This window comes from Anabrus simplex, chromosome 2, assembly GCF_040414725.1.
Source record: "Anabrus simplex isolate iqAnaSimp1 chromosome 2, ASM4041472v1, whole genome shotgun sequence".
NCBI lineage: Eukaryota > Metazoa > Arthropoda > Insecta > Orthoptera > Tettigoniidae > Anabrus > Anabrus simplex.
This window is the reverse complement of record NC_090266.1, coordinates 814,697,719-814,717,022: the sequence shown is the minus strand read 5'-3', so window position 1 is coordinate 814,717,022 and position 19,304 is coordinate 814,697,719. Positions and strand designations below refer to the sequence as shown.

General features: G+C 41.9%; 1 protein-coding gene across 1 annotated transcript in view; it reads left to right on the top strand.

Moving 5' to 3' along the window:
- The window catches only part of LOC136864476 (dolichyl-phosphate beta-glucosyltransferase), a 333,811-nt gene that overhangs the window by 261,295 nt on the left and 53,212 nt on the right, over positions 1-19,304 (top strand). The window contains exon 5 of the mRNA XM_067141499.2: positions 15,513-15,756. Within this exon, the coding sequence (XP_066997600.1) occupies positions 15,513-15,756 (244 nt within the window). The remainder of the gene's footprint in view (positions 1-15,512; positions 15,757-19,304) is intronic.

Genomic DNA, 19,304 nt, shown 5'->3' with positions numbered 1-19,304 from the left:
TTTAATAAATTTGTACAGAAATTTGTACCACGAAGGCCGTCTGATGCATGGCATTTCTTTGAAATTACCGATGATAAACATCAGCAAAATGCACATTTTGCGGCCGCAATTACGCGACGGGTGGTAGTCGGCTTCAGCAGAAGAAAACAACATTGCTGTATTAAGCGAAACAGTTATGTTGTGAGAAAAGGGCATTGAATATACGGGTGAAGAACCTTTACGTTGTCATGCCGCCACAGTACATTCACTCGGTAGTTTACTCGGTATAAGCGGATGATGACGTCACAACAACTGCACCGCTCCGTCCCAGGCACTAGCCAGAACTACTCAGCCCGGTACAGCATATAAACAATTCCAATCACTTCATTCTCTTCAGTAATAAATGATCTCTCTTTCTTTCTTAATCTGCTTACCCTCCAGGGTTGGTTTTTCCCTCGGACTCATCGAGGGATCCCACCTCTACCGCCTCAAGGGCAGTGTCCTGGAGCTTCAGACTCTGGGTCGGGGGATACAACTAGGGAGGATGACCAGTACCTCGCCAGGCGGCCTCACCTGCTATGCTGAACAGGGGCCTTACGGGGGGATGGGAAGATCGGAAGGGATAGACAAGGAAGAGGGAAGGAAGCGCCCGTGTCCTTAACTTAGGTATCATCCCGGCATTTGCCTGGAGGCGAACTGGGAAACCACGGAAATCCATGTCCAGTATGGCTGAGGTGGGAATCGAACCCATCTCTACTCAGTTGACCTCCCGAGGCTGAGCGGACCCCGTTCCAGCCCTCGTACCATTTTATCACATTTCGTGGCAGACCCGGGAATCGAACCCGGGCCTCCGGGGGTGGCAGCTAATCACCCTAAGCACTACACCACAGAGGCGGACGCAAACTGAATTTCAACAGATCAAAATCTGTTATTCACAGCGTAACAAAATAATGAGGCAATCTTGAAACGGCTGCAGCATTTGAATGACAAACGTAGAAAGACACATGCATCTGTGGAATTGATACTGAAGCCTAAATTGTAATTTCACCCAAGATCACCATTACTACATTGCCCACATTAAAGTATTTGAATTTTCCGCCAGTGAATTTAATCGGAGGACTATCGGAGGTCTCCAGAGGAAGAGCGAAAACTATTGCTCCGCTCCGCTCCTACCGTTCTCAGCTCTAGGCAGTCTGTCTTCGTCTTAGCGTCATGTTCCACAGTTTCACCTGAGATTGCATCGGTTCGTCATTGGACGTAGAGCTGGGAACGGAGCAGTTGCTCCTATGATTGCAATCGGTAGTGCGAGTGCAGCGCTCCCTCCGGTATTCTCTGGTAGTAAACTGTTGCTTGGAAATCAATCGCTGGTTCGGTCGGCGAGCGGAGGACGGAGGAACAGTATTGAATGCGTGCTTCCTTGCCGTTCCATCCGTGGTGCAACGGATGTGGTAGCGACATGGTAAATACTGCTTTATACGTATGACGAAGGCGAATATATGAAATATATACATTCTCATTTATCGTTCGTGTTTCATCTGTCGATTACTTTTGTAACAATTTGCTTTACGTCATGCCGTCTTATGGCGACGATGCGATAGGGACGCCTGAGGAGAGCAATTTCTAGACGTGAAAATGGAAAACGACGTAAAACCATCTTCAGGGCTGCCGACAGTGGGGTCCGAACCCACTTTCAACCGGGAGATAGTGGGTTCGAATCCCACTGTCGGCATCCCTGAAGGTGGTTTTCCGTGCTTTCCCATTTTCACACCAGGCATATGCTGGGGATGTACCTTAGTTAAGGCCACGGGCGCTTCCTTCCCATTCCCAGAACTTCCCTATCCCATCGTCGCCATATGACCTATCTGTGTCGGTGCGACGTAAAACAAAACAAAATAGTATCACCGACCGAAAGTCTCACGCTCCAGGACACTGTCCTTGAGGCGGTATAGGTGGGATCCTTTCCGCGAACGAGGGAACACCCAACCCTAGAGGGTAAATTGATAGAAAGAGGATGATTATTATTATTATTATTATTATTATTATTATTATTATTATTATTATTATTATTATTATTATTATTATTATTATTATTATTATTATTGTACCGGGCGGTACACCTCCACGCCGCTAATTCAAACATTGCGCCAGTTGAAACTCCTCTACAGGAGAAAGCCTGAACTTTAACAACCACATCAATTCTTGGGTTTCTCAGAAGATGTCGCTAGTGTAAATTTTGTAGTGTTCTGAACTGTGTCTTTTTCGATGTATATTTGTTTGCTCCGTAGTAAGAAGTGTGGACATTCTCTTCTAGATGGCAGTACTGAAGAACTACAATTGTGCACCCTAGTGCGAAGTGAAAGAACTGTTTTTTTTAGAAATTTTGTGTTCATAAGTTTGTTCTTTGTTAAATTTCTTTCAGCCATTGTTTAAGTTGGCAATGTTAACCCTTTCTTTCTGCCAGTTTTGAAATTGGCCAATCGCAAATTTCTGTAATTAATTTTCCACCAATCCTGGTTTTCTTCCCCAGTTTTGACATGTAATCTTTTGGTCGTCCAATAAAAGGCTTGTGGGCGGGTGTAATCATTCATGAAACGTCTCGAATCTTCCGTGAGGGTATATAAAGTGCTGATTTTCTGGTCTCCTCGCCACTTCAGTAACATCTTTCTTTGTGTGATTACGTAGCAGGAGGCGGGAAGCGCCTCTTTCTTAGGGCAGCTGTTCAACCATCAGGTAATGGCCGTTTTATAACTTATTTTCTTGCTAGCTCAGCAGTTTAACCCTCGGGGCGGGTTCGAAACATTCCTCGTGTAACCTATATTTAAAATGTAAAAGACACTTGGGATTTATTCTGTTTCTTTAACTACAAATTGGGATAGAGAGTGCCTAAACCTCTCGAGCTCCCACTCATATTGTTTTGAGGTGACTACCTTTTTATAACAGTCTCCCATCTCTTCGTAATGTAATAAAGTCTTATTTCGTGTCACCTCCGTAGTATGGGATTAGCCCTTGCATAAGCGGCCTAGGGCCAAATTAGGTTTTAAAGAAGTGTATTAGGAGTGCAGTTACGCCTCCACTCAAGTTGGTGTTTTGGGGCCATGTAATTGTCCTGTTTCTTTATGGAATAGGCCTCAGTAGGTTGGGTATTTTTACCCCTGTTATTGCGTGCCTGGAAGGCAGCTTGAAAGTCGAGTTTGGTATGGCCTTTGAATTGGCTTGAACTTTGAGAGCGGGTTGCTCTTTCTTAAATTTTGTTTCTGTGTGCCTCGAGCAGGCTTTTTTGAGTAATAGGGAGCGAGTGCTCCTGGGCATGATTGGGGTTTTCTGCCCCTTTGTTAAACCTTATGTATAAGTAAAGTTGGGCTCATTGCTCAGGGATTGTGTTTCTGGAACTCGAAGCCCAAAATACATTAATAAACTGTAATTGTACATTCTTACTTTGTTGCTATATAACTAAGTTCTTGTTATACTTGTCATTTCTTGATCTCGAAAAGAAAATATAATCTTGGTGAAATTTTAAATTAACTTCAATTTCGTAGGTTGAGACCTGTTCATCCCAGCACCTTCTTTCACCTCTACTGTTCCACCAAACCACGGTAACAAGTGGTAGCAGAGCGTGGTTGAATGGGTCTCAATTTAGCCCCTTTTGACGGCTCAACATTGTTTTTGATTCGAACTCTAACAATTTTCTCAGTTGCTGGAATTTCTTTGATTTTTCTAAAAAAATTCTGTCACCATGTCCGGCCCTCGCAAGGTACTCCATCCTTTCTATTTGCGTAAAGAGGAATGAATTTATGAACTATCTCTCAGAAACGTTCAATCTGGGGGCACGGTTGCACTCGACTCCAATAAGCTAAAAGATTCCCTTGATTTACCTATTACCATCCCGACTTTGGGAGAAAAAGAGATTGACGATGCTCTCTCCACGATCAATGACAATACTACTGAGCTAGCATCTGTAGTTAGTTTTTTTGAAGTAAGTGACCCATCACCTAATCAACTCAAAAGAGTACAGGCTAGGTTGTACCACTTTTATAATAGGGTGTGTGACCTATTGTCTCTGAAGTTAAATGACCTTCAGGGTAAGGAAGCTAGTGCCTTTGCCGAAAACTTGTCTCAAATGTCTAGTAAAGTTAGTCAGTTGTTATCTGGACCTGCCATCCCTAAAGTCGACCAACCTATGGTAGTAAATATTGTTAGTGGGGAGGATTCCTCTAAAGAGGAAGGAAGTAGCACTGAGGCGACTACCCAACGTACATCTGCCCCATCAGAAACGATGTCCGATCGTCACAAGTCCATTCCACCCTTCGTGTTAAATAATGCTCCTTCCGAATCTGCTTCTCCGCCACTTAGGCCCCTTCCTACGACGTCTCCGGGTTTCAGCAGTTTGCCCCATCCTTTAGCAATGTTGCTCAGAGGTATTTCGAAGTTTTCTGTTAACTCTACCAGTGACGTAATTTCTTTCTTAAGGTTTTTAGTTGAGTTTCAAGATCATGCTCTAGTGTTCTCCCTCTCTGCTTCGCAAATTCTTCAAATTATATATCCGTATTCCATAGGCGTCCTCTCGGACAAAATTGTTAGGGCAATAGCTGAACAGGCATCGATTGAAGACTTTCATGCACACCTTCTTGCAAATTTTATTCCAGCTCGAGCTAGGTCATTTCTGATTCAGAAGTATCATTATAGAGTGCAGCGACTGGATGAAAATTTGGTAAACTTCATCCAAGACGTTAAGTTTTACACTAGGGTATTTGCCCTCCATTTTCCCGAAGATCAAATTGTTCAGGCCATAGTGGAAGGTATTTCCCCTTCATACCGCTCATACTTGTGTTTTGCGTCGCGTCCGCAAACTTTCGTTGAGTTAGAGGCCATGGCTGTCTCAGCCGAAGGAGTTAGATACGCCGATACCTTGCGTGTCGCGAAAGAACCCCCTCCATCAGCTGGTAATTTTCGGCCTCCACCTCGCCGACCCATCACACTCCGTAAATGTTACGCTTGCGGGTCGCCTGACCATCTTCGTAATAAATGTCCATTGATCAAATCTAGTAGGACAAATAATGGAGCAGGTTCATCCCAAGGCTGCTTTAAATGCGGCGCGTTTTCCTATATCGCCAAGAATTGCCCTAATGCTAACAGCAGCCCTCCTGCTCAACTTCTGGTGCAACTTCCAACAACAATAAAAAGTGACTAGTGGCTTCGGCTGAGTCAACCTACTCTTCATTCCGAGGCTCAGCCCCAGGTAAAACTGGCGAAATTTCAGGGAAAGCTCAGTCTTCAAATGTATGTTTTGAAGGCCCTAAAGAATGTCTTATGATTGCGGCGGATATCCCCCCCCCACCTGTTCCATTTCTTAAGATTGAATTGAATAATGAGCCTGTAACGGCTCTATTAGATTCTGGCAGTGTTTGTTCTATTATTTCTGCCGAATGGTACTCTAAATTGAAAACAGTTTGCAAATTTCCTGATTTTTGTTCGACTTTGGTTCAATATGTTTCGGCTAATTCTTCTCCTTTAGAAATTTTAGGTTCTTTAAATGCCAAAATTCGTATTTCTAAATGTACTTGGAAAGTTAAATTGTTTGTGGCAAAGCACTTGTCTTGCCCCATTATATTGGGAGCCGACTTCATGTCCCATACTGGTCTAGTGGTCGATCTTCAGAGCAAGTCTTGCACATTCAAATTTGATTCTAACTGCAAAATCCCTTTACTTAAGTGTAGTTCTGTATCATGTTCATCTATTTCGCCTACCCAGGATGAGATGTTGTTAGATCTTAGACATCTACCTGAGGAGCAAGCTGACAGTATTCGTAAGTTGTGTCAGTCGTTTCCAGAGGTGTTCTCTGATACTCTTGGTGTTACTGACCTTATCGAATACAAGATTGAGGTTACAGATTCGATTCCTGTCCGTTTTCCACCTTACAGGCTTTCTCCACCTAAAATGAAGGCGCTGAAAGAGATCATTGATCAGATGCTGAAGGACGGTATTATTCGGCCCTCTAAGTCGGCGTATTCTTCGCCTATTTTTCTAGTCCCGAAACCCCAAGGTGGCTTCAGGCCTGTGATTGATTATAGGGCTCTCAATCGGAAGGTGGTGTTACAATCTGTGCCCCTTCCAGACCTTCACTCGTGTTTTTCATGGTTTCGTAAGGCTAAGTTCTTTACTATCCTAGATCTTAATCAGGCCTATAATCAAATTCCTCTGGCTGAAGAATCTAAACATCTTACAGCGTTTGCCACGGATTGGAATTTGTATGAATACAACCGCGTGCCTTTCGGGCTCCCCACGGGTGCAGCTGTACTTACGCGACTGCTAGACAGGGTCTTCTCCGACATCAAATTTGAGTACTTATATTATTATCTGGATGATGTCGTCGTATTTTCTGAGACCTTTGAAGAACATCTAGATCATCTGAAAGAAGTTCTCAATCGCCTTCGTAAGGCTAGGTTAACTGTGAAGTTGTCCAAGGTTGCCTTCGCTAAGCCCTCCATGTCATTCCTAGGGCATATTGTGTCGCCCGATGGTGTCGCAGTCGATCACTCTAGAACACAGGCCATCCGTGATTTCAAGCCTCCCAAGGACCTCAAAAGGTATTGCTAGGTTCATTGGTATGGTGAATTTCTTCAGAAAATTTATTCCAAATTTCGCCAATAGAGCGGCGCCCTTGAACCTTCTTCGTAGGAAAGGCGTCAAATTTGAGTGGGGACCTTCTCAACAAGCCGCTTTTGAAGATCTCAAATTAGCCCTGTGCAATGCCCCTGTTCTGGCCATGCCCGATTTCTCCAAGAAATTCATCTAGGACTCTATCGGCTCAAGAAGCCAAATATTCCATCTATGAGCTCGAAGGTTTGGCAGTCTTATTTGCTTTAGAAATGTTCCGTCTCTATCTGGAACACGTCAAATTTGACTTGGAGACCGATAACCAAGCCTTAAGTTGGGTCTTAGGTAGGCCGCGTCGTACTGGTCGTATAGCCCGGTGGGCCATCCGAATTTCTGCCTTCCAATTTGATGTTAGGCATATAAGAGGTACTGAAAATGTTGTGGCTGATGGACTAAGCCGCATGTTTTCTAATGATGGAGAGACGCCTGATCTGGATGATAGTTCTTCACCTCCCGTGTCCATACTATCTGAGGTTAATGCCATCTTAACAGATGCTCCCATGCTCTTTAGAGATATTGAGAAATATCAACGTGAAGATCCGACGCTGGCTCCGATCATGGAAACCCTTTCTTCTGGGGAACATGTCGTCCCTTATGTTTTGAGGAATGGTGTTTTTGTTGCCCGTCGAGGCATGATAAAAAAATGAAAGTTGTTGTTCCAGCTGTTCTTGTACCAATGATTTTCAAGTATTATCATGAGACCCCATTAGGGGGGCATTTAGGCATCTTCAAAACCCTGGAAAAGATCCGCGAAATGTTCATCTGGAAGGGTATGGACGGTGAAATCCGTGAATTGGTAAAATCTTGTAAATCATGTTGGCTAAGTAAACCCACTATGTCCACCAAGGTAGGTCTATTGTCTTCTCAGCAAGCGTCGCGCCCTATGGAACGTCTCTTCATCGATTACGTAGGACCCTTTCCCCAGTCAAAGGGGAACGCCAATAAGTTCATCCTTGTATGTGTAGATGGTTTTACTAGATTTTCCTGGTTATTCCCGACTAAGCTGGCTACCGCTCAGTCCACCATTGCTTGTTTAAATTCCATTTTTGCGTCTTTTGGTCCTTGTCAATACATCGTGTCCGACAATGCTAAAGCTTTCACTTCAAATCTTTTCCGTAAATTTTGTTTTGATCTAGCCATCTCGCATGTGACTACTTCTGCTTATTATCCTCAACCATCTCTGGCTGAACGGGTTAATCGTAATCTGAGGTCGGCACTGATTGCCTATCATCATGAAGATCATTCTAGGTGGGACACGTCCCTGCAATGGTTAGCTTTTGCTTTGAATTCGGCGGTTCATGAATCTCATAAGTTTACTCCAGCTTCTTTGATGTTCAAATTTCTTCCCAACACGCCGCTCTCTAACCTTTGGTCTCTTAGTGATATTCTACCGGAGACAATAGATCCAGATAATATTAAAGATCTTTGGAAGAAGGCTAAAGCCAATCTTAAGGTGTCTCATGAAAAGGTTAGGGAAAGATATGATCGTGGATGGAGACCCACCAATTTGAAGGTAGGTGACCAGGTGATGGTCAAAAATTTTGTTCCCGCGGGCAAGCGTGCCCCCAGATTTCATGGGCCGTGCGTTATTGTAGATTTTCTCACGCCGGTCACCTTATTGCTAAGCAATCCAGCCACCGAGAGGATATTTAGGGCTCACCTGTCGCAGGTGAAACCTGTGTAATTTCCGCACTAACTTAGTTCTTTTTTATTTTATTTTTTCCATTTGGAAAGAAATCTTAAGGTTATATTTTGGTTTCAGTTTGAGGCCTTCTGCCCTTGGAATTATGTTCTTTGTTTCCTAATGTTCATTGTACAACCTGCCCCGCCCAGCTAAACTGCTATCCTGTCCTTACCATGGCCATTACCACGCTCCCGTCTCCTGCTCAACAACACACAGTGGCTATTTAAAATGAAATAAACATTTCCACGCCGCTGGCCCCTCAGCTCCACCACAAGTATTGTACCCGAAAATCATTATGGTCCAACAAATTCTGCCGCCGAGATCTTAATGTTTCAGTGCCCCCGCAGCCGCGCGGCGCCGTGCCTCTCCTGGTGTAGAGCACGGGCCCGATCTATTTCAGTGAGGACAACCAGTGTACGGCGAGCCGGAGCCCTCCTCCCGGCCAAGGCTGATGTGCGGCGCACCTCCTGCTTCTTGCCCGCGGTCTGTAAACATTCGCCGCGTGTGCGGCGTGCTTCATCACCACTACCCCTCTCATGGTGCGGGCGAGTGGTATCTCAGGGTACTTGAGGGGTCCGAGCGGCCTCCTCTGAACACAAGCAGCGGCGACTGGTCTGGCCGTCAAACTTAATCAACAGCTAATGTTCTTCTTCTCATACATAGACATTCCATTTCCACGATTACTACTATTTTTTCAACTGCAAAATCTGGTGGACTTTGAATTTTTTTTCCTTCAAGAATTAAAAGTTTCCTTCTGAATTCAACTACTGAAAGCATAAAGACATTACATCAAAAGTTACTACAAAGAATTTTAAAACTGGATCAAACCACCTTAAAAAAATTTGTTTGTAAATCCGTCTGCAATTAATTTCCATATCAACATCATAACCTGGACCTCATTTTAAAACTAAAGTTTGTGCTCTTCTGTGTTACCCCTTGGAGGGACTTTGGGGGGGGGGGGAGGTCTGTACCGGGCGGTACACCTCCACGCCGCTAATTCAAACATTGCGCCAGTTGAAACTCCTCTACAGGAGAAAGCCTGAACTTTAACAACCACATCAATTCTTGGGTTTCTCAGAAGATGTCGCTAGTGTAAATATTGTAGTGTTCTGAACTGTGTCTTTTTCGATGTATATTTGTTTGCTCCGTAGTAAGAAGTGTGGACATTCTCTTCTAGATGGCAGTACTGAAGAACTACAATTGTGCACCCTAGTGCGAAGTGAAAGAACTGTTTTTTGAGAAATTTTGTGTTCATAAGTTTGTTCTTTGTTAAATTTCTTTCAGCCATTGTTTAAGTTGGCAATGTTAACCCTTTCTTTCTGCCAGTTTTGAAATTGGCCAATCGCAAATTTCTGTAATTAATTTTCCACCAATCCTGGTTTTCTTCCCCAGTTTTGACATGTAATCTTTTGGTCGTCCAATAAAAGGCTTGTGGGCGGGTGTAATCATTCATGAAACGTCTCGAATCTTCCGCGAGGGTATATAAACTGCTGATTTTCTGGTCTCCTCGCCACTTCAGTAACATCTTTCTTTGTGTGATTACGTAGCAGGGGGCGGGAAGCGCCTCCTTCTTATGGGCAGCAGTTCAACCATCAAGTAATGGCCGTTTTATAACTTATTTTCTTGCTAGCTCAGCAGTTTAACCCTCGGGGCGGGTTCGAAACATTCCTCATGTAACCTATATTTAAAATGTAAAAGACACTTGGGATTTATTCTGTTTCTTTAACTACAAATTGGGATAGAGAGTGCCTAAACCTCTCGAGCTCCCACTCATATTGTTTTGAGGTGACTACCTTTTTATAACAGTTTCCCATCTCTTCGTAATGTAATAAAGTCTTGTTTCGTGTCACCTCCGTAGTATGGGATTAGCCTTTGCATAAGCGGCCTAGGGCCAAATTAGGTTTTAAAGAAGTGTATTAGGAGTGCAGTTACGCCTCCACTCAAGTTGGTGTTTTGGGGCCATGTAATTGTCCTGTTTCTTTATGGAATAGGCCTCAGTAGGTTGGGTATTTTTACCCCTGTTATTGCGTACCTGGAAGGCAGCTTGAAAAGTCGAGTTTGGTGTGGCCTTTGAATTGGCTTGAACTTTGAGAGCGGGTTGCTCTTTCTTAAATTTTGTTTCTGTGTGCCTCGAGCAGGCTTTTCTGAGTAATAGGGAGCGAGTGCTCCTGGACATGATTGGGGTTTTCTGCCCCTTTGTTAAACCTTATGTATAAGTAAAGTTGGGCTCATTGCTCAGGGATTGTGTTTCTGGAACTCGAAGCCCAAAATACATTAATAAACTGTAATTGTACATTCTTACTTTGTTGCTATATAACTAAGTTCTTGTTATACTTGTCATTTCTTGATCTCGAAAAGAAAATATAACCTTGGTGAAATTTTAAATTAACTTTAATTTCGTAGGTTGAGACCTGTTCATCCCAGCACCTTCTTTCACCTCTGCTGTTCCACCAAACCACGGTAACAATTATGATGATGATGATGATTATTATTATTATTATTATTATTATTATTATTGTACTCCCATAACCACTTCTTCGGTTTTCTGCGACGTTAAGGTGCCGGTATTTTGTCCCACAGGAGTTCTTTCATGTGCCGGTACACCTGCCGACATGCGACTCTCGTATGTCAGCATCTTTAAGTACCGCCGAGCAAAGTCGGAAATGAAACCGCAGACTTGAGCTCAGAACGCCAGAGCTCTACCGTCTGAACTACTCAGCCCGGTACAGCATATAACCAATACCAATCAGTTCGTACTCTTCATTAAAAAATGAAATGGCGTATGGCTTTTAGTGCCGGGTGTGTCCGAGGACAAGTTCGGCTCACCAGATGCAGGTTTTTTATTTGACACCCTTGGGCGACCTAGCGTCATGATGAGAATGAAATGATTATGAAGACGACACATACAGCCAGCTCCAGTACCAGCGAAATTAACCAATTAAAATTAAAATTCCCAATCCTGCCGGGAATCGAACCTGGGACCCCTGTGACCAATGGCCAGCACGGTAACCATTTCGTCATGGAGCCGGACGTACTCTTCCTTCATAAATGAGCTACACGTATAACACAATGTAAGAGTATCGTATATAATACATGTTACCATGCACTGGAATATACTTATTGCTTAAACTGTTTTACTATTAATAATATTGTAAATGCATTTGCAATGGCATTATATGTGCCAATATTCAATCTACAGTATTCTATCCACCTGCACCTATTGCAAACTGAATGTCAGCAGATCAAAATCTGTTGTTCATAGCGTAACAAATAATGCGGCTATCTTGAAAGGACTACAGCATTTGAATGACAAACGTGGGGGAACACATGCATCTGTGGAATTAGTAATGAAATTTAAATTGTAATTCCTCCTAAGATCACCGTTACAACATTGCCCACATTAAAGCATTTGAATTTTCCGCCCGTGAATTCAATCGGAGGTCTCCGGAGGACGAGCGAAAACAACTGCTCCGCTCGGCTCCGCTCCTACCGTTGCCAGCTCTTGTCCAAAGTCACCCACTCGCACATATATCCACCCCTCCGTCGTTCCCCTGCCCTCTCCTGCTTATCCATTATATGTTGGCCCGGTGTGTATGTTTTGTAGAAGTCGCTGAGGTCGGCCACTCTAGCGTGAAGTTTAGTATACCTTGTGTCCCTGTGCTTTTCCTATATCTCCTCGTCTTTTATACATATTTCCTCACTCTCAGTTGTCTAGGTGATACGTCTTTTCGTGAACTACTTCAAGCGCTTTGAAACCATTTTGTGAGTCCGCTGCATGGTCTACTTCCCTCAATCTTCAAGTACTTCGTACTCAGAACAAATTGTGAACTGCATTGGTGTACTACTTTATTGGCATTGTGTCCGCGTGTAGAACTAGTACAAATATAATACAGTATTGTGACTGGGTGAAATAACGAGCCCAAATCAACTTCACGAACAGAACAGAACAGACTCATTGCGTGTGACGTTCGTAGTGTGAATAATTGCGTGTGATTTCGCATTATAAGTGTAATATCACGATAATAAGTGTAGTGGCTGGGTGAAATAATAGAGCCCATAACCTTTCCAACAACAACGAGAGGTTAATTACTCTGTGTGTACTATGTATTATGGCTGTTTAATAACCAAACTGTGGATATTGCCTGTAAGAGACAAGGACAGCACTACATGAGTCGAACAAGGAAACTTGGGCGTTCGCGTGGATTAATATCTCTGTCTCCGTCCAACATATAAAGTAACATTAAGGGATCACTGTAAGTACCTGGGTATTAATACAACTGAAGATCGTCTCTGGGGTAATGGCATGAATCTAATTGTAAATGAAGGTTGCAGAACTGTACATATGGTTATGAGAATATTTAGGGTTTGTAGTAAGGATGTAAAGGAGATGGCATATAAGTTACTGGGAAGTCCCCAATTAGTGTGTGGTTCTAGTGTATGTGACCCTCACCAGCATTAATTAATAATAATAATAATAATAATGGCTTATGGCCTCCAGAGAGGTCTGGTGCAAGTTTTTTTTTTCTAATAGACGGCCTATTAGGCGACCTGCATGTTTAAGTTGAGGGGCCCTACCTAGGATGATTTCTAATGTTGAATACGCCACACATACCCAGCCCCCGAGCCATTGGAATTAACCAATTAAGGTTAAATTCCCCGACCCGGCCGTGAATCAAACCCGGGACGCTCTGAACCGAAGGCCAGTACGCTGACCATTCAGCCAACAAGTCGGACACCAGCATTAATTGATTTGAGGCAGAAGAAAGCAGCATGATTTGTTGTGGGTGATTTCTGACAAAATAATAGTGTTGTGAAAATCATGCAAACGGTAGAAATTCAGTAAGGGTTACATTACATTTATAGCATTCTAAGGATGCAATATGTTGGAAATGTTAAGTAGAATACCTTGTGGAGGAGCGATGTGTTCACTGCGACAGTTAAGAACCCACCCACCGTCCCCCAGAAGTAGTTTTGCTTTTATAACCTAATAGAAGTTATCACGCGCCATTGTACATCGCCTAACTACGTACGAGCATTTCCATTGGTTGAGACACTGTGGGATATGACGTCACTCCTAGCAATGAAGTAAGTGAATTCCGTTACCAACCCGCGCACAAGAAATACACAACTGCACAATAAATACACAGGTGAATGCAATCTGTAAAATTCGAGTAAATCACTAAATTTCTCGTAATAATTGCACGCAAAAGCACGAATACTAACGACACATCCACCGCACGAAGCCATAACAATAACAACGGAGTTAGTGACAAAATAATCGACAGTCATTGGCGGGCTGACGTCACCATTGGCTTTGTCACTGACCAATGGCCTAACCAATCCAGACCAATGGCTTTGTCACGCGGGATACTAGAGGCCTAGGGACGCTTCGCGGCTTCTAACCTGGGGGCTTACGCCCCCAGACCCCCTTTGCTTGATCCAGACCAATGGCTTTTTCACTGACCAATGGTCTAACCAATCCAGACCAATGGCTTTGTCACTGACCATTGGTCTAACCTATCCAAACCAATAGCTTTGTCACGCGGGATACTAGAGGCCTAGGGCCGCTTCGCGGCTTCTAACCTGGGGGCTTACGCCCCCAGACCCCCTTTGCTTGATCCAGACCAATGGTCTAACCAATCCAGACCAATGGCTTTGTCACGCGGGATACTAGAGGCCTAGGGCCGCTTCGCTGCTTCTAACCTGGGGGCTTACGCCCCCAGACCCCCTTTGCTTGATCCAGCCCAATGGCCTAACCAATCCAGACCAATGGCTTCGAGGTTCGTAAATTCAAACGTAGCGCCGCTCCACTAGGACTAGTTCTATATATGAACAGTTGGCAGCACTGTCCATCGCACGATCAAGTCCTTCGCGAGAACGAGCGAGAGACAAACAAATGACAGTGCAATCGCGCCTGGATGCGTAGCGCTAGAAAATGTAACCTGTTCTGAACTTTTGCCCATGCGGGTAGAACTTTGGTCTGGGAAGACTTGGAGTAAGGAGATGAACAGTTTGACTGAGCGGAATGTTCTGAGCTGTCAATGGAGTGATGGCTTGGAATGATATTAGTAGGTGAATAAGCTTGCATTCAATTTTTAAAAGTGAGAAAGATCATAATATGTTCCAATTGTGCAGGAAGGTACCCAAATTTGGCAATAGAAAATTTACAGCAGAGCTGAACAAAAGTGTGTGCAGTGTAAAAGTTGCATTTCTATGTTTTGAATTCTTGCGCTACCTACGGGCCTTCTTAACACACTAAGTTACATAGCAGTTGGAGTCTTCGCCGCTCAATGTCATGAAACCTTTTTAAAATTGGTGAGCAAATGAATGGAAGCTGCAAATTGAGCTCTTCTCAAAATACAGTCTTCTTAATAGCAACAGTCAATAACTAATATCTACTTAAGTAGGTATTGCACCTAGAAACATGAACTCTTTTTACAATGCTTAGTGTCTTATGCGAATTTTAGAACCACAGTAATTTCAAAAATAAAAAAAATCTGACTTGAGGTCCCTTTCTGTGCAATGGTTTGCATATGAAGATAAATTTGGATTTCCAAGAGGACAAACTGGAGCAAATACTAGTTTATAGGTAGAGGAATTGGGGATTGGATTGTTTTCTAAGGGATTATGTGTGATAAATTTTCAACTTATCAGGAATCATTTAAGAAAAGACTAGGTAAACAACTGATAAGAAATCTACCACCTGGGTGACAGCCCTAAATGCAGATCAGGATTGATTTGTTTATTTATTTATTTTTTAATTTTTTTATTTTTTATTTATTTATTTATTTATTTATTTATTTATTTATTTATTTATTTATTTATTTATTTATTTATTTCCCCTTTCATGAAGTAAAGCAACTAATTGTTGTATACTATCTTCTTTCATATGTTGATCCCTCTGCTAGGGAATACTAATTGTGTTGCATTAGATTAAACTCCCTGATGTATTCTGTGCCTAAATTTGGCACATGTGGTGAAACTTAAAAAGGCATGGTGAAGTTTCTCCTCAAATGTAGTGCACCAACTTTGTCTGTTCTTGGAATACTATAATTAGGCCTACACATGGAAGATCCCCATTGTTTTATTTCTTCCTCACAAATTGAACTTGTCCTGATCAGGCTTTTTGTTTTTTAGTAGTAAGTAAATCATAGGGTTTAAAGCAAATCTGTGAACTGTTACTTTACACTTACAGTTGACTACAGGTTACATCCTGATATAGTCGCTCGCAAGGTAGCCATTGTGTGTGGCTCACGAGCCCATCTTGAGAAGAGAGCCAAAGCTACCCGCTCATACTTCAGGACCTTGTTGATGTATGGATTTCACTGCATGGTTTGGCTGTTTGCAGTGCGAGGGATACGAGATACCCAGTGCGGTTTTAAATTGTTGACTCGTGCTGCTGCACGAATCTGTTTTGCTTCATTGCACGTCGAAGGATGGTAAGCATACATTGTGATTAATTCATTTGTACATATTATAATTATACTAGTAATGCAAATATGTAGGAAATTTCCTATGTATCAGTATTTGCTGGTATGAAAAATATGGCATTAATGTCAAAGCCAGAAAACTTCCTAACTTAAGATTTGCAGATGATGACCTGTTTCCAGAGAATCATGCAGAGTTGAGCGACTTGTATTAGCACAGTAAGCAAGTGCAATTATTAATGAATGAAGCTGGGACAAAATTTCATAAATAACCAATTCCTGTATAGTGGTTTGATTATTAACACATTGACATGCAATTATTTTTCTGGAATAAGTACCTGGGACTGTTGTTATTTTTTGTGCATTCAATGGCATGAAAGTAATAAGTGTTTACACAGCACATTATAACCAAAAGTCAATATTAGTAGTTTTAGTTCAGTTTAGTTTAGTACCCTTTTTTAGTATCTTTTAATGTATGATTGATAATCTTTTAAACACCCATCCACATGATGAACAACTTTACATTTGTCACAATCGAACCAAGATTCCTTCCCGGTTCCTTGCTTGAAACAGATTTTTCATTACCTTAATTGGGCTGCTTTACTGGTTGTAGCAGCCGTCTTCTGGGGGAAATGTCCCTCAGCAGTGTGGTTCCACGAGGTGGATGTCTTCTGGCGTATTCAGGGTGGATAACCTTTTCCTGAGCTGCATTGATTCGGAATGATGAAAAGTCCATTATCTATTCATGAGAAACTTACATGAACTTTTAGTTGTGGAATCGGTATATTCTGGTTCAGTATCAGTATGAACACTATTATCTGACAATTGTGTGTCAATGTTATCACTATTAAGAAGAAACTGACTAATTCTTTATTTCTTGCGATGTTTATAAGACATACAGTATTTCTTATAATGTTGCTTACCTGCAAACAAAATGAGAACATTTTGAAACAAATGAAATATGGAAGATATAGCCTTTGGATAATCATATTGCCTATAAAATGCACAAGTGTTGTTTGTAAACTTAATGCCAAACTAGAATATTGTTGCCAACATAAATCGCTAGTCAGTGTCATGCATTTACGACTCCCATGCAGTATAACAGCTATACCCATCGTCATATGTTTATGGAAATACCAGCCATAAGGAGTGTATGTGTTCGTTGTACAGGAGTGGGTTAATAAAACAAAATTTGATGGAAACAATATAGCATAGTTATTTGCATTCAGCAAACATTTCCTCGCCAAGCATATTGACTGAATAAGTATAGAAAGGTTCATGATTTATATTGTGTGAAACAAGACAAATTGTGGGCCAACTTTCAGTTACAGACAGTATATTATTAGAACCTTTGTGGTCAGTTGTAGTTCACATTTGAGGAAGTGAAGCAAGATTTCCCTGTAGTTCATCTTATTTCATGTGGTATAAACTCGTGAAACAGTGCCTGTGTCTATTGTCGCGGCCACCAAATTAGGCGGGTCAGAGAAATTACGCTGTTGCCAAGGTTATGTAGCAACTGGCGAAGAAATGTCTAACTGAACACATCATTTCGGAGCGTGAGGCAAGTTATCTCTCAAGCTCCTGATGTTACGTCATACAATGTTTCAAAATAAATTATACTACAAGCTTCAGAAAAGATTGCTGATTTCAGTGGTATAACTATTTTCCATATAAACCACTTCAAATAATTATTAAAAATAAAATCTTGAACGAGTAAATTTAAATCCTTAGAATCATGTATTGAAAATTTCAGTAAGCGGCCAAGTTTTTATTTGTTCAATCAATCAATACTGATCTGCATTTAGGGCAGCCGCCCAGGTGGCAGATTCCCTATCTGTTGCTTTCCTAGCCTTTTCCTAAATGATTTCAAAGAAATTGGAAATTTATTGAACATCTCCCTTGGTAAGTTATTCCAATCCCTAACTCCCCTTCCTATAAAAGAATATTTGCCCCAGTTTGTCCTCTTGAATTCCAACTTTATCTTCATATTGTGATCTTTCCTACTTTTATAAACGCCATTCAAACTTATTCGTCTACTAATGTCACCCCACGCCATCTCCCCGCTGACAGCCCGGAACATACCACTTAGTCAAGCAGCTCTTCTTCTTTCTCTCAATTCTTCCCAACCCAAACATTGCAATGTTTTTGTAACGCTACTCTTTTGTCGGAAATCACGCAGAACGAATCGAGCTGCTTTTCTTTGGATTTTTTCCAGTTCTTGAATCAGGTAATCCTGGTGAGGGTCCCATACACTGGAACCATACTCTAGTTGGGGTCTTACCAGAGACTTATATGCCCTCTCCTTTACATCCTTATTACAACCCCTAAACACCCTCATAACCATGTTCAGAGATCTGTACCCTTTATTTACAATCTCATTTATGTGATTACCCCAATGAAGATCTTTCCTTATATTAACACCTAGATACTTACAATGATCCCCAAAAGGAACTTTAACCCCATCAACGCAGTAATTAAAACTGAGAGGTCTTTTCCTATTTGTGAAACTCACAACCTGACTTTTAACCCCGTTTATCAACATACCATTGCCTGCTGTCCATCTCACAACATTTTCGAGGTCACGTTGCAGTTGCTCACAATCTTGTAACTTATTTATCACTCTATAGAGAATAACATCATCCGCAAAAAGCCTTACCTCCGATTCCACTCCTCTACTCATATCATTTATATATATAAGAAAACATAAAGGTCCAATAATACTGCCTTGAGGAATTCCCCTCTTAATTATTACAGGGTCAGATAAAGCTTCACCTACTCTAATTCTCTGAGATCTATTTTCTAGAAATATAGCAACCCATTCAGTCACTCTTTTGTCTAGTCCAATTGCACTCATTTTTGCCAGTAGTCTCCCATGATCCACCCTATCAAATGCTTTAGACAGGTCAATCGCGATACAGTCCATTTGACCTCCAGAATCCAAGATATCTGCTATATCTTGCTGGAATCCTACAAGTTGAGCTTCAGTGGAATAACCCTTCCTAAAACCGAATTGCCTTCTATCGAACCAGTTATTCATTTCACAAACATGTCTAATATAATCAGAAAGAATGCCTTCCCAAAGCTTACATACAATGCATGTCAAACTTACTGTCCTGTAATTTTCAGCTTTATGTCTATCACCCTTTCCTTTATACACGGGGGCTACTATAGCAACTCTCCATTCATCTGGTATAGCTCCTCCGACCAAACAATAATCAAATAATTCAGATATGGTACTATATCCCAACCCATTGTCTTTAGTATATCCCCAGAAATCTGATCAATTCTAGCTGCTTTTCTAGTTTTCAACTTCTGTATCTTATTGTAAACTAGCTGATGTACCCGTACTTCGCTACGGGATTCTCAGAAAGACTGACTTTGTGGTTTTCCTAACTGAAATCAACATAGGTCATTACAAAAACGTAAGTATGAATGTAGCGATTAAAAGCAATGCTATCATATAAAATACTCGATCAAATGGAAAGCCGCACGTTTTATCACTTTTAACGAACAGTGCTGTGGTTAGATTGCGGTGCCAATCTAATAGTCCAAAGTTCCAG